General features: G+C 38.3%; 1 protein-coding gene across 1 annotated transcript; it reads right to left on the reverse strand.

Moving 5' to 3' along the window:
• Positions 1–11940: 11940 nt before the first annotated feature.
• Positions 11941–15676, reverse strand: LOC130920928 (3-mercaptopyruvate sulfurtransferase-like). Its single transcript, XM_057844476.1, has 2 exons — positions 15089–15676; positions 11941–12469 (listed from the first exon to the last, which is right to left on the reverse strand). Exons 1-2 carry the CDS (start codon positions 15672–15674, stop codon positions 12171–12173), a joined length of 885 nt encoding a protein of 294 aa, XP_057700459.1. The 5' UTR covers positions 15675–15676; the 3' UTR covers positions 11941–12170.
• Positions 15677–17340: the final 1664 nt, after the last annotated feature.

Consider the following 17340-nt stretch of genomic DNA (forward strand, 5'->3'; position numbering starts at 1 on the left):
AAAACTAACACTGATGATTGCACGGGTCATCAGTGATTCCCTTGCGTGCGTCTTGAAAGGTGGAAAAGCGCTATATAAGTATAACACCATTTACCATTTACCTTATGTTGTTTTTTTCAAATGCATGCAAAGCAGGCAGGCACCATTGACTCGCGCTAGTTTAGCCACTCGGAAGCCCTGAAACTAACAAATAACTAACAAACTGCACAGAATGTGTTGACACAAACTCCACCAACTAATTAAACCGCGCTAACTCAAAAATTCTGAACTTCCCCTTTAACTTCATTTATAGGAAAGTTAATTACATCCAATACTGCCCCCTGATTCCCCTCAATCTCTGCCTATGTGTATGTCGTACTGATATGTTTAAAATCAGCGCCAATTGTTGGTCCAGACTGCTCAGCTGTTTGGCAAGAGAAGTCATTAGCTCCCGTTCAGCCAGCGGGATGCCTGGCCCCTCCCAACTCCATTTGTTCCATCTCAGTCAGTGTTGCGTGTGCTTTGGACTATGGTAGACAATTCTGTGCTAATACTGGCACAGTGAGGATGAGTCCTTGAAAACGTCAGAAAGATCACTAGTAGTTAAAGGAAATGGAATAAAACCTGCCGATTGGGTGCAAACCAGTCTAAAACACCACTTTTCCTGGCTAACACTAGAGCTGGTCTAGATTTAGTCACCATACGAGAATAAGTCCCTGCGTCTCTTAATATTTGCGGGACCCTTTAGACTTACTCAACGAACCCAGGTTAAAAAACACTCCTGTAGTTAGAAGAACATGTAGTACAAAATTAACATCTGAAACAAGTTTTTGTAACATTGAAGTTTAGTGTGTGCAGCAAGGTTTATTCCAATGTGAAGAGTGTGATTTGGCTCAGTAAAGGTTGGGTAACGATATGAAGTGCAATAGATGGAAGGAACGATGGTTGGATGGATGTTTGGGTTCCAGGTCTTGGAGAGAACGTGACAGAACATTGGAGCCAGCTGTTTATTTTGCAGTACATACCGCTTCTTTTCTTTGTAAACATGGCACAGGCAAAATCATTGGTACGCTTTTGTTAAATAATGAAAAACACAAAATTGTCAGAAGGACATTCAGTAGACCCATCTTTGTGGATTGTCAATATGCTATCCTTAAAATCTAGTATAATCAGGTTCAAGTTTTATCGCTTTTGCAGCTAACTTAAAAAATTAGTTCTTGAGTACACAGAAAGATGCCTATGACCATAAAATGAAAGTGACTAATTTTATGACGTATAACAAAATAGAGACTTATACATGCGAAGACTGTAACTTACCTGGCCAGCAGATCTCAGACTGAAGTGATTTTGATTTGTCACTGAAGGATGGAGGGTAAAACATGAACATAAAAAAAGGCGGTAAGTCGAGGCCACCCCCACGAGGCTGTTCTTCCTCCCACAGTTCCTCTATAATGTAACAGTCGTCGCTTTCATTATAAATTTTCACCAAACCATAATCATTGGATAAAACGATTGTATACCACTAAAATACAGATGAAAATGTAGAAACTAATACAAAATACTTTTTTTTTTTTTTTTTTACAGTGTGGTTTTCTCTCATCCTTTTCATTTCTGCTTTGAAACACCCAGCATTGTCATTTCCCCTACATTGTAAACAGGAGCGCAGCTGCGTCTGATTTTCTACTTCTCAATTATTTTTATATGTCAATAACTCTTATCATTCCATTTACACCATTTCAACAACTTCAACTTAATATTGTTCTAATCGTCTAGAACTAAAAGATTTACTATCTAATCTATTGTGAATTGTATTGGTCAGTTTTGAGTCATTTCCTGCTTTAATATTATATTGTTTACATCAAAAAAAAAAAAAAAAAAAATCAATTTGCAATTGTTAATTTGAATTTATGTAAATATAAGAAATAATATTAAAGACTATTCACTAATAAGAATAATTTTTGGGCGCAATACTGATCATACAATAATTGATTTGTTTCATGCTATGTATTGTAATGTTTACTTGAAAAAGTGATGATTTTGCAATCACCAGATAGTTAAGTTTAGGGTGAATATCCTCTTGCATGTTGGCAGTGATTTTTTTGGAACTATAACTCATAATTATTATTTTATATTCATACAGCACTACAGGGAGAGTAACTTTGTTGTGACGTGCTGAAAATATCTTTTTTTTTTTCCCAATAGGCACTGGTATGGATGCGCAGCTATGAGGGTATTCATTCCATGGCCATTCATCAGCCAAGGATGAAAAACGTCTCTAGAAAGAAATTTGTTTCGCCTATAGGGGGACGAATTGTCCACAGCATTATTCGAATTTATATACAGTATCTATATATAAATATATATATATATATATATATATATATATATATATATATATCAGGGATCACGTTAACCGAATATTTTCGTTTTTTAAAACGGTGACAGAAAAAACTGAAGTCCATCTGTCATTTTGACAGGTTGCAATTCACACCCCAGACCACAGGGTGGCGAGTGAACATATTAATTAGCTATTGTCTCTCTTGATGCATGACGTCGTTGGCCTTACTCGGAAAAATGTCAAGGCAACTGAGTGTCCGAAGTTTCTTCAAAAAGCCCCAAAACGACGATGGTGTTGATAAAAGAGGTGAAAAAAGAGGGACTGATGCAGTGGAGGATGAAGGATGACAACGAATCAAGTGAATCGCCGGTTCACTCCTCACTGCGGCGAGCAGTTGAAAACGCCGCCAATTACCAAGAAGGGCAGAATTGGTAACACGGTGAAAGCGGCATAAAGCCAAAAAAGCGGACCAGACTAGCCAGAGCCTGAAATTATTTCAAGGAAAATATGGAGGGTGCCACCTCTGTGTGTACTCTTTTTGCTAAGCTGAGCTCGCATACCGCGGTAGCACGTCGGCAATGAACGAACACTTGATGCGCCGTCACCCAGGTGTATTTCGGAAGACAACAGGAAACAACAAGCTAGCGGATTGTAAGTCCATACAACTTTCTAATGATTTTTTTAAAAAAATTTAAGTTTCCTTTATGTGCGTCGTATCAACGTGCATTTTTATTTAATAATAATAATAATTTAAATATATATATATATATATATATATATATATATATATATATATATATATATATATATATATATATATATATATATATATATATATATATAATGGAATTATATAATATTTTATTACTGTAATCCATGACTGCACTAATGTTAGTTACTTTATATTATGAAGTATTATTGCATCAAGATATAGACATTTTAAAAATTTAAGTGACGGGTAAAAATAGATTATGACCGGATTTTTAGAGCTGTCAGACGATTAAAAATTTTAATCTAGTTAATCACAATTCAAACCATTTCTTAAACATGCCATATTTTTCTGTAAATTATTGTTGGAATGGAAAAATAAGACAAGACGGGGGTATACATTTAACATACTGTACATAAGTACTGTATTTGTTTATAATAACAATAAATCCACAAGATGGTATTAACATTATAAACATTCTTTCTGTGAAAGGGATCCACAGATAGAAAGACTTGTTGTCACGTCTCGGAAGTCTTGTTAATGTTTTGTGTTTGTTCAAGCCAGATCCTTTTATTTTGGTAGTGGTTTGCCTCCTTGAGCAAACTTTACTTCCTGCTCTTGCCAATCAGGCTGATCATGTCCACCTGTGACCTTCTGTATATATAGCCTGCAGCTAACCATGCCCAGTGTCGGTTTGTCTTGTATCCTGCCATGTTCCATGTCACCAGCTCATGTAAGCCTTTTCTTGACTAAGATTTATGTTGAGTTCAAGTGCTGTGACTTTTTGTTGACTTTGCTCAGAATTTTGGTATCCAGCAAGTGCTGTGAATTTTTGTTCTCTTTTTGAACTCCTATGAACCGAAAATAAATATTTTTTGTTCAAACGGAACATTCGTGCATTTGGGTCCTTAGTGAATCCTTGTCACTTGTAATTTTTAAAAGATAAATGTGAGTACAGGTTATAGTGATTTTGATAGTTTGTATATTGTGACTAAATATTGCCATCTAGTGTATTTGTTGAGCTAAACGAAATGTTCGAATAGAGTTTGACCAAAGTCTGAGTATTATTTTGCATAGTTATTTTGATTGGGAATGCCAGTTCTCTTTGCATTGAGCGCTTTTCTTTTTGTGAACATTATTATTATTATTATTATTTTTTTTTCTTGAGAGATAGGAATATTATTTTTGTTGTGCTTTAACTAAATGATACTGTAGCGACTTAACTGTTCTTAACTGCCCAAATGCATGATGGAAAGTTGGGCAACCATGACTGTCAGTGGTGGCTGCAAGCGGTAGGCTATATCTTCTCTGTGTTGTGTTCAATACAGGGTGTTAAGAAAAGGATCATCTCTTGTCATTGTTGTGGAAGAGATGCCAAAGCTCACACCAATAAATAGCGTGGCTCCAATGAAGGCCTGTGTCTACTTCACTCGCTTGTCTCTGCCTCTTAGCTCTCAATATACATAAAACGGCGCCATTGTAGTCTGTTTGCGGCAATGCGTAAGTTGGTCGTTCTGCACATGCATTAAATATTTTAACGTGATTAATTTTAAAAAATGAATTACCGCCCGTTAACGCGATAATTTTGACAGCCTTATATACTTGCCTGGCAAACACTGAGAGAAAAGTCTGGGAACCAGCCCATTAACGGCCTCTCGAGCAGGTACAAAATCAATCGACAAATCAGATTCGTTTATTTGCGTGACGTGTTCTTAACGAGCGACGTCACTTTTGCGCGTCGGAAGTCGTCTCCACAACAACACAGATGGTGAACAGGAGAGCCGAGAATATGTTCCAATCCACGGTAAAATCAGTTTTAAATTACCAAAAACACATCGACACGAGTCATTGACAACAGTCTGTCTCGCGCTAGCCATGTTGAATAAACTCCGCTCTCCTCGAATGTTTACTTCCGCGCGCAAGTCCCTCGTCCTGCCCTCGTCGTTTTACTAACATCACGTCTGCCCGTCGCTGATTGGTCCACTCCGCTGTCTGTTTGCTGTGGCTTGCTCCGCCCTGGAAATTGTACCTGCTGAATGGTGGCCAGACTCAATCGCTGGAACAGCGGTGAGTCTGGTGTACCAGGCAACTACCTGGCTGTCAAAATTATTGCGTTAACGGGCGGTAATTAATTTTTTTAATTAATCACGTTAAAATATTTGACGTAATCAACGCACGTGCCCTGTCTAAACAGATTAAAATGACAGCACAGTGTAATGTCCACTTGTTACTTGAGGGTTTTTTTTGTGTTTTGTCGCCCTCTCCTGGCGCTTGGGTGCAACTGATTTTATGGGTTTCAGCACCACATGAGTATTGTGTAATTATTGACATCAACAATGGCGAGCTACTAGTATTTTTTGATTGAAAATTGTACAAATTTCATTAAAACGAAAACATTAAGAGGGGTTTTAATATAAAATTTCTAAAACTTGTACTAACATTTATCTTTTAAGAACTACAAGTCTTTCTATCCATGGATCGCTTTAACAGAATGTTAATAATGTTAATGCCATCTTGTTGATTTATTGTTATAATAAACAAATACAGTACTTATGTACCGTATGTTGAATGTATAAATCCGTCTTGTGGCTTATCTTTCCATTCCAATAATAATTTACAGAAAAATATGGCATATTCTATAGATGGTTTGAATGCGATTAATTACGATTAATTAATTTTAAGCTGTAATTAACTCGATTAAAAAATGTAATTATTTGACAGCCCTAATATATACAGTGCCTTGCAAAAGTATTCGGCCCCTTTGAACCTTGCAACCTTTCGCCACATTTCAGGCTTCAAACATATAGATATAAAATTTTAATTTTTCTGTCAAGAATCAACAACAAGTGGGACACAATCGTGAAGTGGAACAAAATTTATTGGATAATTTAAACTTTTTTAACAAATAAAAAACTGAAAAGTGGGGCGTGCAATATTATTCGGCCCCCTTGCGTTAATACTTTGTAGCGCAACCTTTTGCTCCAATTACAGCTGCAAGTCGCTTGGGGTATGTTTCTATCAGTTTTGCACATCGAGAGACTGACATTCTTGCCCATTCTTCCTTGCAAAACAGCTCGAGCTCAGTGAGGTTGGATGGAGAGTGTTTGTGAACAGCAGTCTTCAGCTCTTTCCACAGATTCTCGATTGGATTCAGGTCTGGACTTTGACTTGGCCATTCTAACACCTGGATACGTTTATTTTTGAACCATTCAATTGTAAATTTGGCTTTATGTTTTGGATCATTGTCCTGTTGGAAGATAAATCTCCGTCCCAGTCTCAGGTCTTGTGCAGATACCAACAGGTTTTCTTCCAGAATGTTCCTGTATTTGGCTGCATCCATCTTCCCGTCAATTTTAACCATCTTCCCTGTCCCTGCTGAAGAAAAGCAGGCCCAAACCATGATGCTGCCACCACCATGTTTGACAGTGGGGATGGTGTGTTCAGGGTGATGAGCTGTGTTGCTTTTACGCCAAACATATCGTTTTGCATTGTGGCCAAAAAGTTCAATTTTGGTTTCATCTGACCAGAGCACCTTCTTCCACATGTTTGGTGTGTCTCCCAGGTGGCTTGTGGCAAACTTTAAACAAGACTTTTTATGGATATCTTTGAGAAATGGCTTTCTTCTTGCCACTCTTCCATAAAGGCCAGATTTGTGCAGTGTACGACTGATTGTTGTCCTATGGACAGACTCTCCCACCTCAGCTGTAGATCTCTGCAGTTCATCCAGAGTGATCATGGGCCTCTTGGCTGCATCTCTGATCAGTTTTCTCCTTGTTTGAGAAGAAAGTTTGGAAGGACGGCCGGGTCTTGGTAGATTTGCAGTGGTCTGATGCTCCTTCCATTTCAATATGATGGCTTGCACAGTGCTCCTTGAGATGTTTAAAGCTTGGGAAATCTTTTTGTATCCAAATCCGGCTTTAAACTTCTCCACAACAGTATCTCGGACCTGCCTGGTGTGTTCCTTGGTTTTCATAATGCTCTCTGCACTTTAAACAGAACCCTGAGACTATCACAGAGCAGGTGCATTTATACGGAGACTTGATTACACACAGGTGGATTCTATTTATCATCATTGGTCATTTAGGACAACATTGGATCATTCAGAGATCCTCACTGAACTTCTGGAGTGAGTTTGCTGCACTGAAAGTAAAGGGGCCGAATAATATTGCACGCCCCACTTTTCAGTTTTTTATTTGTTAAAAAAGTTTAAATTATCCAATAAATGTTGTTCCACTTCACGATTGTGTCCCACTTGTTGTTGATTCTTGACAAAAAAATTAAATTTCATATCTTTACGTTTGAAGCCTGAAATGTGGCGAAAGGTTGCAAGATTCAAGGGGGCCGAATACTTTTGCAAGGCACTGTATATAATTTAATAATATGTAATGTATATATAATATATAGCCTGTATATGTTAGAATAATTGTGCACATATTTTAAAATTTACGGTATGCTTATTTTTACCTATAATATATAAACTTTGAACTTTGTGTGAATGTGTCTCATTCAGAGTCCGTAGGGAATCCGGCTGGGCGGATTTTGACGAAATTTAGGCAGTTGTATTTTATGTTTCTGGGAGTGTTTTTAGATATCATCATCTTCATATCAGAAGGCTTCCATGTTGTGTGGAAAATGAATTTGAAACTTACAAAACTGGCATCGAAAATCCCTGATTGTTGAGGCGACAGCACCGTCTTTTGGGCAACAGATGAGTCTCTTTTGATTGCAATGTTGCAATTGGCTTTCTAACTTCATGGTTTCATGTACAAATTCAAGTGTGCTGTTACAATACGTTGTGGCTTTGAGTACTTTACAACAAGAAGCTGGATTAAAAAAAAAAAAAAAAAAAACTTTTTAAAAAAAAGTACAATTTTCCAGAATATTACTCAGAGATTAATTTCGACTAGATATTCATACAGTAGCGAGTGTTATTTACTTTGTGTTGCACGCACAATGGTTCATGGGTAGTTGTGGCAACCATGACTGAGAGTAGTGGTTGCCGTTGTTATTTTCTGGTGTTTTCTGTTCAGCAAAGGCGCTGTCTCTTTGGGTCGTGCAGTGTATGGGGTACAAGAGCAGAAAGTGTGAAACATAAAAACTGTCTCTCTCATTCTTCACCACGTCTAACGCCACAATACTGTACACACTGATGGAAAAGCAATCTGCATATTAACCTCTTTACGTTGTCCTTTTATTATGACTACATTACAGCTGCTCTAAGGAAAGTGTTTTATCTACCATTTGGCTGTATTGCGTTCAAGTTACAGAAACCCGAGCAATGCCAGGCCATACTGCTAGTTCTACATACAGTTTGCGTCAGATAGAATAACTTCTGTCTAGCCAGCCATCCTTGTCTTGGGCTTTGAAGCCTTCCTATTTTATGTTAATATACTTGCCTGCCCCCACCTTTGCCCTTTGTCCCATCCCCTTTTGCCTCTGGTGGAAAGGTGGTGTCGCAAACCAACTTGGCAGCCAGAGCGTAGAGTTGTTTAGGAAAAGGAACTTCATTGATCTCCTGAGCGGATTTTCTTGCTAGGTGCTAGGTGTAAATAATTCTAGCATTTCCTAAATAATCCTGAAAAGATGCCTGCAGTATATTTATTCATATTTTTGTTGTAAAAAATCGACAAAATTTATAAATGGGCGATAGGTCCAAGTGTCACTGTTGCCTTCTTTATCACACATGAAACACACCCTCGGTCTTTAGTGTGCGTGTGTAGGTATCTGCGTATGTCCCGATAAAGTTGGTGTTTACTGTACTCTGCTCCTTCACCTCCATGAAATCTTAAAATATCTCGCCGAGACGCTGTGTACGTTACAAAACCCTTAAAAGACGTTTTCAGCCACAGTTTACTTTAGTTTTATTCCTATGGATGCGAGAAAGACAAAGTTGAGGCGACATCTTCACAAGAACAGATAAATGCCTAAACGTATATGGCGGAAAACACAGACAAGACTTGAAAAAGCAGTTTCTGCTCTTGCACTCCTCTTTAAAAGAAACTCCTTTATTTTAAGGCAAAACAACTGCTGTTTTTGATAGAACAATATGTCTATATGCTGCCATTCAGATTCATGGCGCATTAAGCCCCCGAACTATTTTTAATTTGCCCGTTTTACCCTGGAAACCCACGTTTACAGACATCGCGCAACCGTTTTTGTTTCAACCCCGCCATCAAAACAAGGTAATTATATTTATTATTCAAAATGTCTGTCATTTATAGCTTAGAATCATTAATTGATGTCTCATATTTTGTTTAAAAAAAAAAAAAAGACTTAAAAAAATAATTCACTTGCATATTTTAAACTTTTAAACAAATTACGTCACAATGGGAAAAATGGCGTCTGTAAAAAGTCACGGATATCTACCTCATAACTATGGCTAAATTGTATTTTTTTGTTAGTGTCGCATTTCCCCCGATATGTTAGATGATAAATAATTGATCCAAACAAAGAAAATTGAAAAACAAAAAAAATTAAAAGGGTAAATATATGAAAAAGAAAATCTCGACCACTCCTTGATGTCTGCAATTTGACCCTTGTTATATTACCATGTTTCACCCATGAAATCCCCCCAAAATCCAGCTGTGGCCATTCACAGCTGTGTCATGACACTCAGAGATACATGCGACACAGAGTTTTTGAATCGAAACAAGGTAAGTACGCGATAATATCTCGTTAAAGTCATGGCGTTTGTAATTCTGCTCTCGCCTGCTCTCACCTCCATATAGGGTTTTGCTGTTTAAAAAACTTTTTTTTTTTTTTTAAAATGCCCTCCTTTGCAAAATGTTTCTTCCCCCAGAAAATTGAGATTTTAACCTTTCCAATTATGTATCATACATGCATATCGGACAATTTTGAAATTTGGCCAAATTGGGGGTCTCAGAGCGGAACTTCAAGTCACCTGAGTGTTTTCCGCCATATATATTTAGCCAATAAAACATGGTATCCATACTAACTTATTGATACCTTCAGCTTGTGTGGTCAAATTTGAGTTTACAAACTGTGTACAGATAGGAAGTAATGTAGTAAAAATGTGCCATAGCTTCGTTTACGACATATGTAGACGGAAACGGTCTGTGTGTAACCCTTCTCCACTCATTTCTGCTATTTTCAAACAATATAATATTATGACATGGGCTATTTTCAAGAAAATATCATGTTAGACAGAAGGTGGTAATTTTGGTTGTTTTTTTTTTTTTTTTTTTTTATTGAACTGGGATGGTTTTACAGCGTGATTAGGTTGGAGTCTGATCTGGCAACCCTGGAGACAACTGCCACCAAAACTAATTTTTGCATTTTCAACTGTAGATGGCGACGACAGGGTGGAGTGTTTGCAAAATTTTCACTCTGGTTGGTTTTCAGATTGCCTGCGGTTTCAGTCACCCAAAACGGCATCACTTAACGATATGGACATCTGGGAAAGTTTTTGGTGTTTCCTCCCCCTTTGGTATTGACAATATGCCACAGATTTATGTTAAAACAGTCATAGGAACTTGCTCACATCTGCTCTACCTATAAAAAAAATCCATGTTCTTTATTCGATTCAACAATATTCATGTATATTAAGACAGCTAGCTGACTGTGACATCATGTATGTATCTACATTATCTTCATTTTTGCATATGGAGTGCAAACCTGGGCTTAATTTGCAGCAGCACGGGGTCGTAAAATCTACTTAAAACTCTCTGTGGCAAGAAATATTTTAAGGTATAAATTACCCTGTACTGTATTACGTTATTGTTGTAGCTGTTGCGCTTAATGATTTAACTGATTTTATGCTTTTATGTGTTCTGTTTAAGTTACAACTTGTTGAGCAATGGGCAGCCGTTTAGGTTTACTGAAATCTGATACTTGTTCCTCCTTAATCATGTGACCTAATTAACAGGGGTGCTTGGGCTGGCATGGATCAGAGTTTCGCATACCATGCCATTGGTGAGAACATTACAAAAAGCCATAATGAGTGATACTGAGTGGTTTTTGTATGTTAGATTAACTGTAAACCTATCACTTGTCCATCCTGGTGACAAAGTTGCCTGAGAATATTTTCATTTGCTAGCAGGATTATGACTGATCTAATGTGATTTTATGATAGAGCTGTCCGGTCATATCGGATGACTGATAACACCGACTATAATATCAGCATCAGATTTGCGCCAATATGGATGTTGGCTTTAAAGTTTATGTAAAAGTCTGCAACCTTTGTACGTGGGATGGTCAAAACTTAGCATAGCAGTTATGCTTAGAATGACCTCTAGATGCCTTCAAACTAAGATGTGTTGGATTTGTTAAGTGAGCAAGGGCTTTTGCATTCATAGTGCACAAATAAAATAAAGACTATAATAAAACATAAAACAATCAATAAAAAGGTAATTATTAACTCATCACATATGACTACTGCGTTACCAGAAAGAGATAGTCACTAAGAAAATAAAACACATAATTTATAATTAAAAATCGATCAAGTGCATCTTGGGAATTGTCACTCATTGGCATTGTCTTGACTCTGGTCCTACGATTGCCTGCCTGTAAGCACTCTGTGAGCCATATGTGATATTGCAATGCCTTATTTACACTTTACCAGGATTATCTCAGAGAGAACATGATAAAAAAAAACTGAAGTTGCACTATTTTGAGTTGAATAATAAATTTAGTGGTGCAGTACTGGCAATTTTCTCCTAACTTTAGTTGAAGTTGTTCTCTTATTTTTCACAAATGTTTATTTGGAAAACCTTGAAGTTGTTACATTTATCATTATGAAAGCATCTAGAGGGGCACCACAATACAATTAGCTATAATATGTTAAGCCCACGAGCGCATATATTGGTATTGGTTTGACATTTCTACTATCGCATTATCATTTTTACAAACAACAAGGACTTGTTTCAGATTATTTATTAAATAAGAGCAAGATGTCAATGCATAAGCATCCTAATAACATCTATATACAGTAATTAACAGGAGTGACTCCATTCCAAAGCTAAAGTGAGGAAGCTTAATAATTGGTTCATCATATTTCATTGCCGTATTGAATGATTATTGCGAACTATTTTGCCACCCAACAAGGTATAGCTCACGTTTCCAAGTTTGAAAAGTGCTGCAATGACGTTTGAAAACCACTGATTTAAAGTATCAATGTCTGTCAAATTACAGATGCTTTCCCCGGCCCTCTGAGATGACATCCTGTGGCGCAGCCCGCGCATACCACTCGGACCAGCCGCCGTCGTACACCGACACGCCTGGGTGCCCGCACTGGTGTGCCGCCAGCGCCACGTGGCATGCCGTTACTGCCGAGCCACACGACGCGCACAAGGGGCGGCTGAGGTCCACGCCGGCATCGGAAAACAGAGCCCAGAGGTGCTCCTTGGGCAGGAAGTGACCCGATGGTGACAGAAAGGAGTGGAAGGGCAGGCTGATGGAGCCAGGAATGTGGCCTGGTTCGGTGTCTAAGTGGTGAAAGCAGGTAAATAAGAAAAACACAGTATGAGCTTTGCCTTTTTAGTTGAGTTGAGTTGTGTATATTTTGGTGTAGATTTTTTCACACAAACAATAAATAAAAAGCACATTAAATTGATGGCTTGCACCATCAATACTGATAAGATACTTATTTACAGTAGATGTTTATTGAATATTTGCTTTTAACAATGATTGCTTACAATAAGGTCGAGTTGTTGATGATTGATTGCAATTAAGAGGTGTTTTAGTGATTGATTACCAGAAAATATAGATAGACATGTTTTGCTCTCAATAAAACTGCCTTGTCATTTTCACCAGTTCAAACCAGCCTTCATTCCACAGGTCAGCCTTGATACAAGCCGCAGACATTTAAGAAATCAAACAGTCGCGTTTTATCCATTGCCAAATGCATATTGCTACATGCAGGGCCGGCCCAGCCTATACGCAGACTATGCAGCTGCTTAGGGCCCCTGACCACTAGGGGGCCCCAATCTGGCAATTGTTTAATTTATATTCTATTTTGTTTACTGCAGTTTGCTGTATTTGACTTTTGTGAGTTTTGATACTTGATTACAAGCTTAAAAAATAAAAATTCTTCCTTAAATTCTTTCTTTCCTCTTTTAGAAAAAGGTTTGGCGCTATCTACTGTAAGTACTGACAATCATTTAGGGTGAGAAGTTTGAAGTATGCAGTGCAACAAAATCTGATTAGTATACAAAATATGGACGTCTGGGTTGGATTGCATGTATGGGTTTCACAGTACACTGTGACGAAATGGCGGGCCAAAAATATGGGCCCCTTTGCATTATTTTGCTTAGGGCCCCCAAATGGCCTGGGCCGGCCCTGGCTACATAACATGTTTTGACACACATGTATCTAAATCAACCCACGTAGACTATCAATTGTTCAAGGGGTGTCACCAGCTTGCTTCCCCAATTCCCTTTTAGGGCAAGACACGAATTTGTTGCTCGGGTTCCAAATAAAAAGAAAGAAGATGGAAGGCCTAGGTTAGAATAATGTTCATGGACTGTATCAGTATTACTATTATGTAGTCTAGTATTGCACTGTATAGCTCCCTTCCGTTCTTGCAAGTTTCCAAAAAAGCTGCGTGCCTTCTCTCCTTATTTTGGATAATTTTATAAATGTCACCCTAAGGATTTATATTTGAACTTGACAAATACTACTATGCAAAACTAGTAAAACTCAGTGCTGGAAACCGGTCCCGTGACGAGACCAAAAAAAAGTTGCTCGTATCATCAATACTAAAGTAGTGATAAAATAGTCACTATAACCTTGTATCACAATTGCCATCATCCATCCATCTGCTTTTTCTGCATTATAATTCTCTAACCCTTTAAAGCGCATTCATTTAACTCACTAGCAGCCACTGACTCAGCTAAATGTCCAATTCATTTTGACTGGGAGAGGCTGACACTACTGACAGGGACCAAGGAGTTATGATTTGAGCCAATGCGTTAAATACTATGACATTAGCCCCCACACCCCCAAAAAAGGCAAGAAACAAAACAAACTGGTCGTACTGATTTTATTTTAAATGTATTAATTTTGGTTTTAACATTTAATTAATTTATACATATACTCATTTATTCATGAAAAAGGTAAATAAATATATACGTAACTAAATAAAGATGAATTAAAATGACCCAAAATGTGACATCCATTTATGTAGACGACAGGCCTTTATGAGTTATGAATATATATATTTATATATATATATATACATAACTAATATATACTGTATGTGTGTGTGTATATATATTACCAGTGGCGGGTATTAACGCATTACATGTACTCCGTTACATTTACTTGAGTAACTTATTATTTATATTAGATTTTTTTTTTTTTTTGCCAGCAATGCTAAGAGTACCTCTATTTCACCAATGAGGTGTCGCAACAATAATCCCATGAGTCCAAAGTGCCAATCAGAAACAAGCTATGATCACGCCAGCCTGTTCAATCAAGTGGTATCTTTAAAAAAACCGTAAAAAATTAAGTATTTTACATTGAGCGCTGCACTGAACATGACTCGAAAGCGCGGATTTTAACCTCTCTCCCAGTCTTTATTTGGCACCGATGGACCACGGAAAACCAGAGATATGATCCGTTCAATTTCATAATAGTAACTAGCACTCATGCTCTTTGGACGAACAATGCTTCATTTCTGTAATTTTCTTCTCTTGCCGGAAATCAATTATTTTCTTTCTTTTTTTTTTTTTTTTAATATATTATTATTACTATTTATATGGCTTAATGTGGTTATGTAATGGGTTATTGAATAGTGTTAGTGTGACAACAGTTGATAGATGACTTTGTGCAGGGGGGAAAAAAATCAAACACATTTGTAAGCAGTTACTCACAATGTTACTCATTACTAGAGGATTCTTTTCACTAAATACTTTTTTACTTGTACTTAAGTACAATTTTTGATGGTTACTTTTACTTGAGTACTATTATTTTGAAGTAATGCTACTCCTACCTGAGTAAAAAAAAAAATGCTTCTCTACCTCCTCTGTATATTACTAAAAAAGATTGTTACTCGCCCTAAAAAGGGTTAGGTAAGCATCCACTCCACCCTACAGTCTACTTACTGTCTCGAGGTTCAGGGTCTAGTCCTCGGAACCTGCCAGTCGGCCTGGCGTCCACCAACTGGAAGTTCTTGGAGTCGAGATTGTCCACTATATCCTGGTAACTCTTCACCCAACTGCGGTTGAGTGACGCCTTGAACTCGCTGGTATCGCGTCTGACTGGTGGCTGATCGCTCACCGGTCGTCCCTCACGCTGCCACCCGCGCAGCCCTCCGTCCAACACCGACACCCGGCCGTGGCCGAACACCCGGAACATCCACCAGGCCCGCGGTGCCGAGAAGATGCCGAAATCGCTTGCGTCGTAAACCACCACATGTGTGTCGGCGTCCACGCCCAGCCGGCCCGCGTAGTCTGCGAAGGTGCGGGAAGAGGGCAGCATGTGCTCCAGGGGGGAGCTTCGATCACAGCACTCGTTTAGGTCGAAGAAGGTTGCGCCAGGTATATGTCTCGCGCGGAAGTCGTTCTTGGCGTTACGCCGCACTTTGGGCAAGTACCAGGATGCGTCCAGGATCCGAATTTTTGGGGGGTGCAACCTGGCCGCTTCCGCGAGCCACCTGGAGGTCACCAGAGCACTTGCCTGAACGCTCATTTTGCCGCGGTGATAAGACTGCCAGCCGATTATATCTCTTAAAAAGCAGTTGACCTACTGATCATTGAGCAAAGGTTAAAAGTAAAAGCGCACACACCTACAACGATGGCTTAACAGCTGTGAGTGACATATGACACAAGTTGCAAGAAATCCCATTTGATCGTTTTTTTTTTTTTTTTTTTTTTGCAAGAAATCGCATTAAAAAATATTATAATGACAAATACATCTGCATGTGTGAGGATTTTTTGGGGCGGAATTGAACGTTATTACGAATAAAGATAGTTAATTTTTTTTTTTTTTTTTAAACTCCACTTTATGACTAAATACTGTAAATGTCTGAGCCACTGGCGAAGGTTTGGTCTCAACATTAGTAGGGACCATAGGCTTTTGGAAGCGGGGGGTCACAACATGTTGATGACCCCGAAACGCAGTGTCAGCAATAACATTACCTTACAGGAATATTTATAATGATAAGTTGAAAATGAACGTTTTTTTTTTTTTTTTTGTTTCCCATTATTTTTCAGGGGAATTCTAAATCAGGCACCTTAGGACAGCTATAATTTTCGCCAAGATCGTCATCCATTGAATATGGTACGCCCACTGGTGGTGGCTCTGTTGTACAATTAGTCTTTGCTGGGGCAAATTGAAACTCCGCACACCATTTTGGCGGTGCTCTGTCGTTTCATGGTCCACATTTTCACTCATTGTTCTTGCTCGGTAGTTGTTGTCGCTTTTGAAAGCTTAGGTTTGAAAACATAACGCATATCCGTCTTGCCTCTTCGGTCCTCAGGTGGTTTTGGCTAACCAGAGCAAATGACCGTCTAAAGTGCTAGTCGCATGATCCGGTCAAAAAATAATTTTGACCCATTATACATTTTTTTTCATTAATTTTGTTGTTTTATTGCTTTACAACTTTTATAGATAATATTTTACCGGAAAACTCTTAATTTTAAAATAATATATTGGAAAGTCAATTACATGCAATGGTACTTTTCGGCCACGGGGGGTGCATGCCCCCCCTTAAACTCCGCGTATGGTAGGGACGATATAACAGCATAACCTGCATGTACACTTTTTGCTCGGGATGGAACATTAAAACAGATCGGGTGAACGGGGGTCAGGGCTACATTTCTCACGAATATGAACCTAATTAATTGATATGCTAAATCAGGGGTGCTCATTACGTCGATCATGATCGACCAGTCGATCGCAACCCACCAAAACTTTTTTTTCATGTACATAGTTAATTATGATTATGTTGTGTGTATGTTTTGTTGTTTGAGCAACAAATGAGGTTATGCAGCACCCGTCTCTCTAAGCAGCTTCTTGCTCACGTTTTTCTGGTTCTATCATTTCCAGAAGAGTTCACTAGATTTCTCACAGTTTAATTCATGTTAACAGTAGAAAACACAATAAGAAGGACACTTCTAAGCAGCTTCCTACTCGAGTTTTGCAGGTTAGGAAGTTCACACAGTTTAATGTTATGCTAACTCTGATGCAGGAAGGACATTCAGTAGCAAAATTATTGGTGTGTTTCCCACCTCTACAACATTGGCATCTCTTTAAATTACTTACAGTGGCTGCTGCTGGCAAAAAAAAACCTTCTAATATCCCTCGTCTTCGGAGGAGGCGGCAAGTTGTCGACATGTATTTCTCTTTGGGCTGT

The sequence above is a fragment of the Corythoichthys intestinalis genome, chromosome 8, assembly GCF_030265065.1.
Source record: "Corythoichthys intestinalis isolate RoL2023-P3 chromosome 8, ASM3026506v1, whole genome shotgun sequence".
NCBI lineage: Eukaryota > Metazoa > Chordata > Actinopteri > Syngnathiformes > Syngnathidae > Corythoichthys > Corythoichthys intestinalis.

What these genes read in the sequence shown, in the direction of transcription:
- LOC130920928 (XM_057844476.1), bottom strand. Translation starts at nt 15,674, where the DNA reads ATGAGCGTTCAGGCAAGTGCTCTGGTGACCTCCAGGTGGCTCGCGGAA. An exon ending in AGACCCTGAACCTCGAGACA is followed by an intron (nt 12,470 to 15,088) that starts GTAAGTAGACTG and finishes TTCACCACTTAG; the next exon opens with ACACCGAACCAGGCCACATT.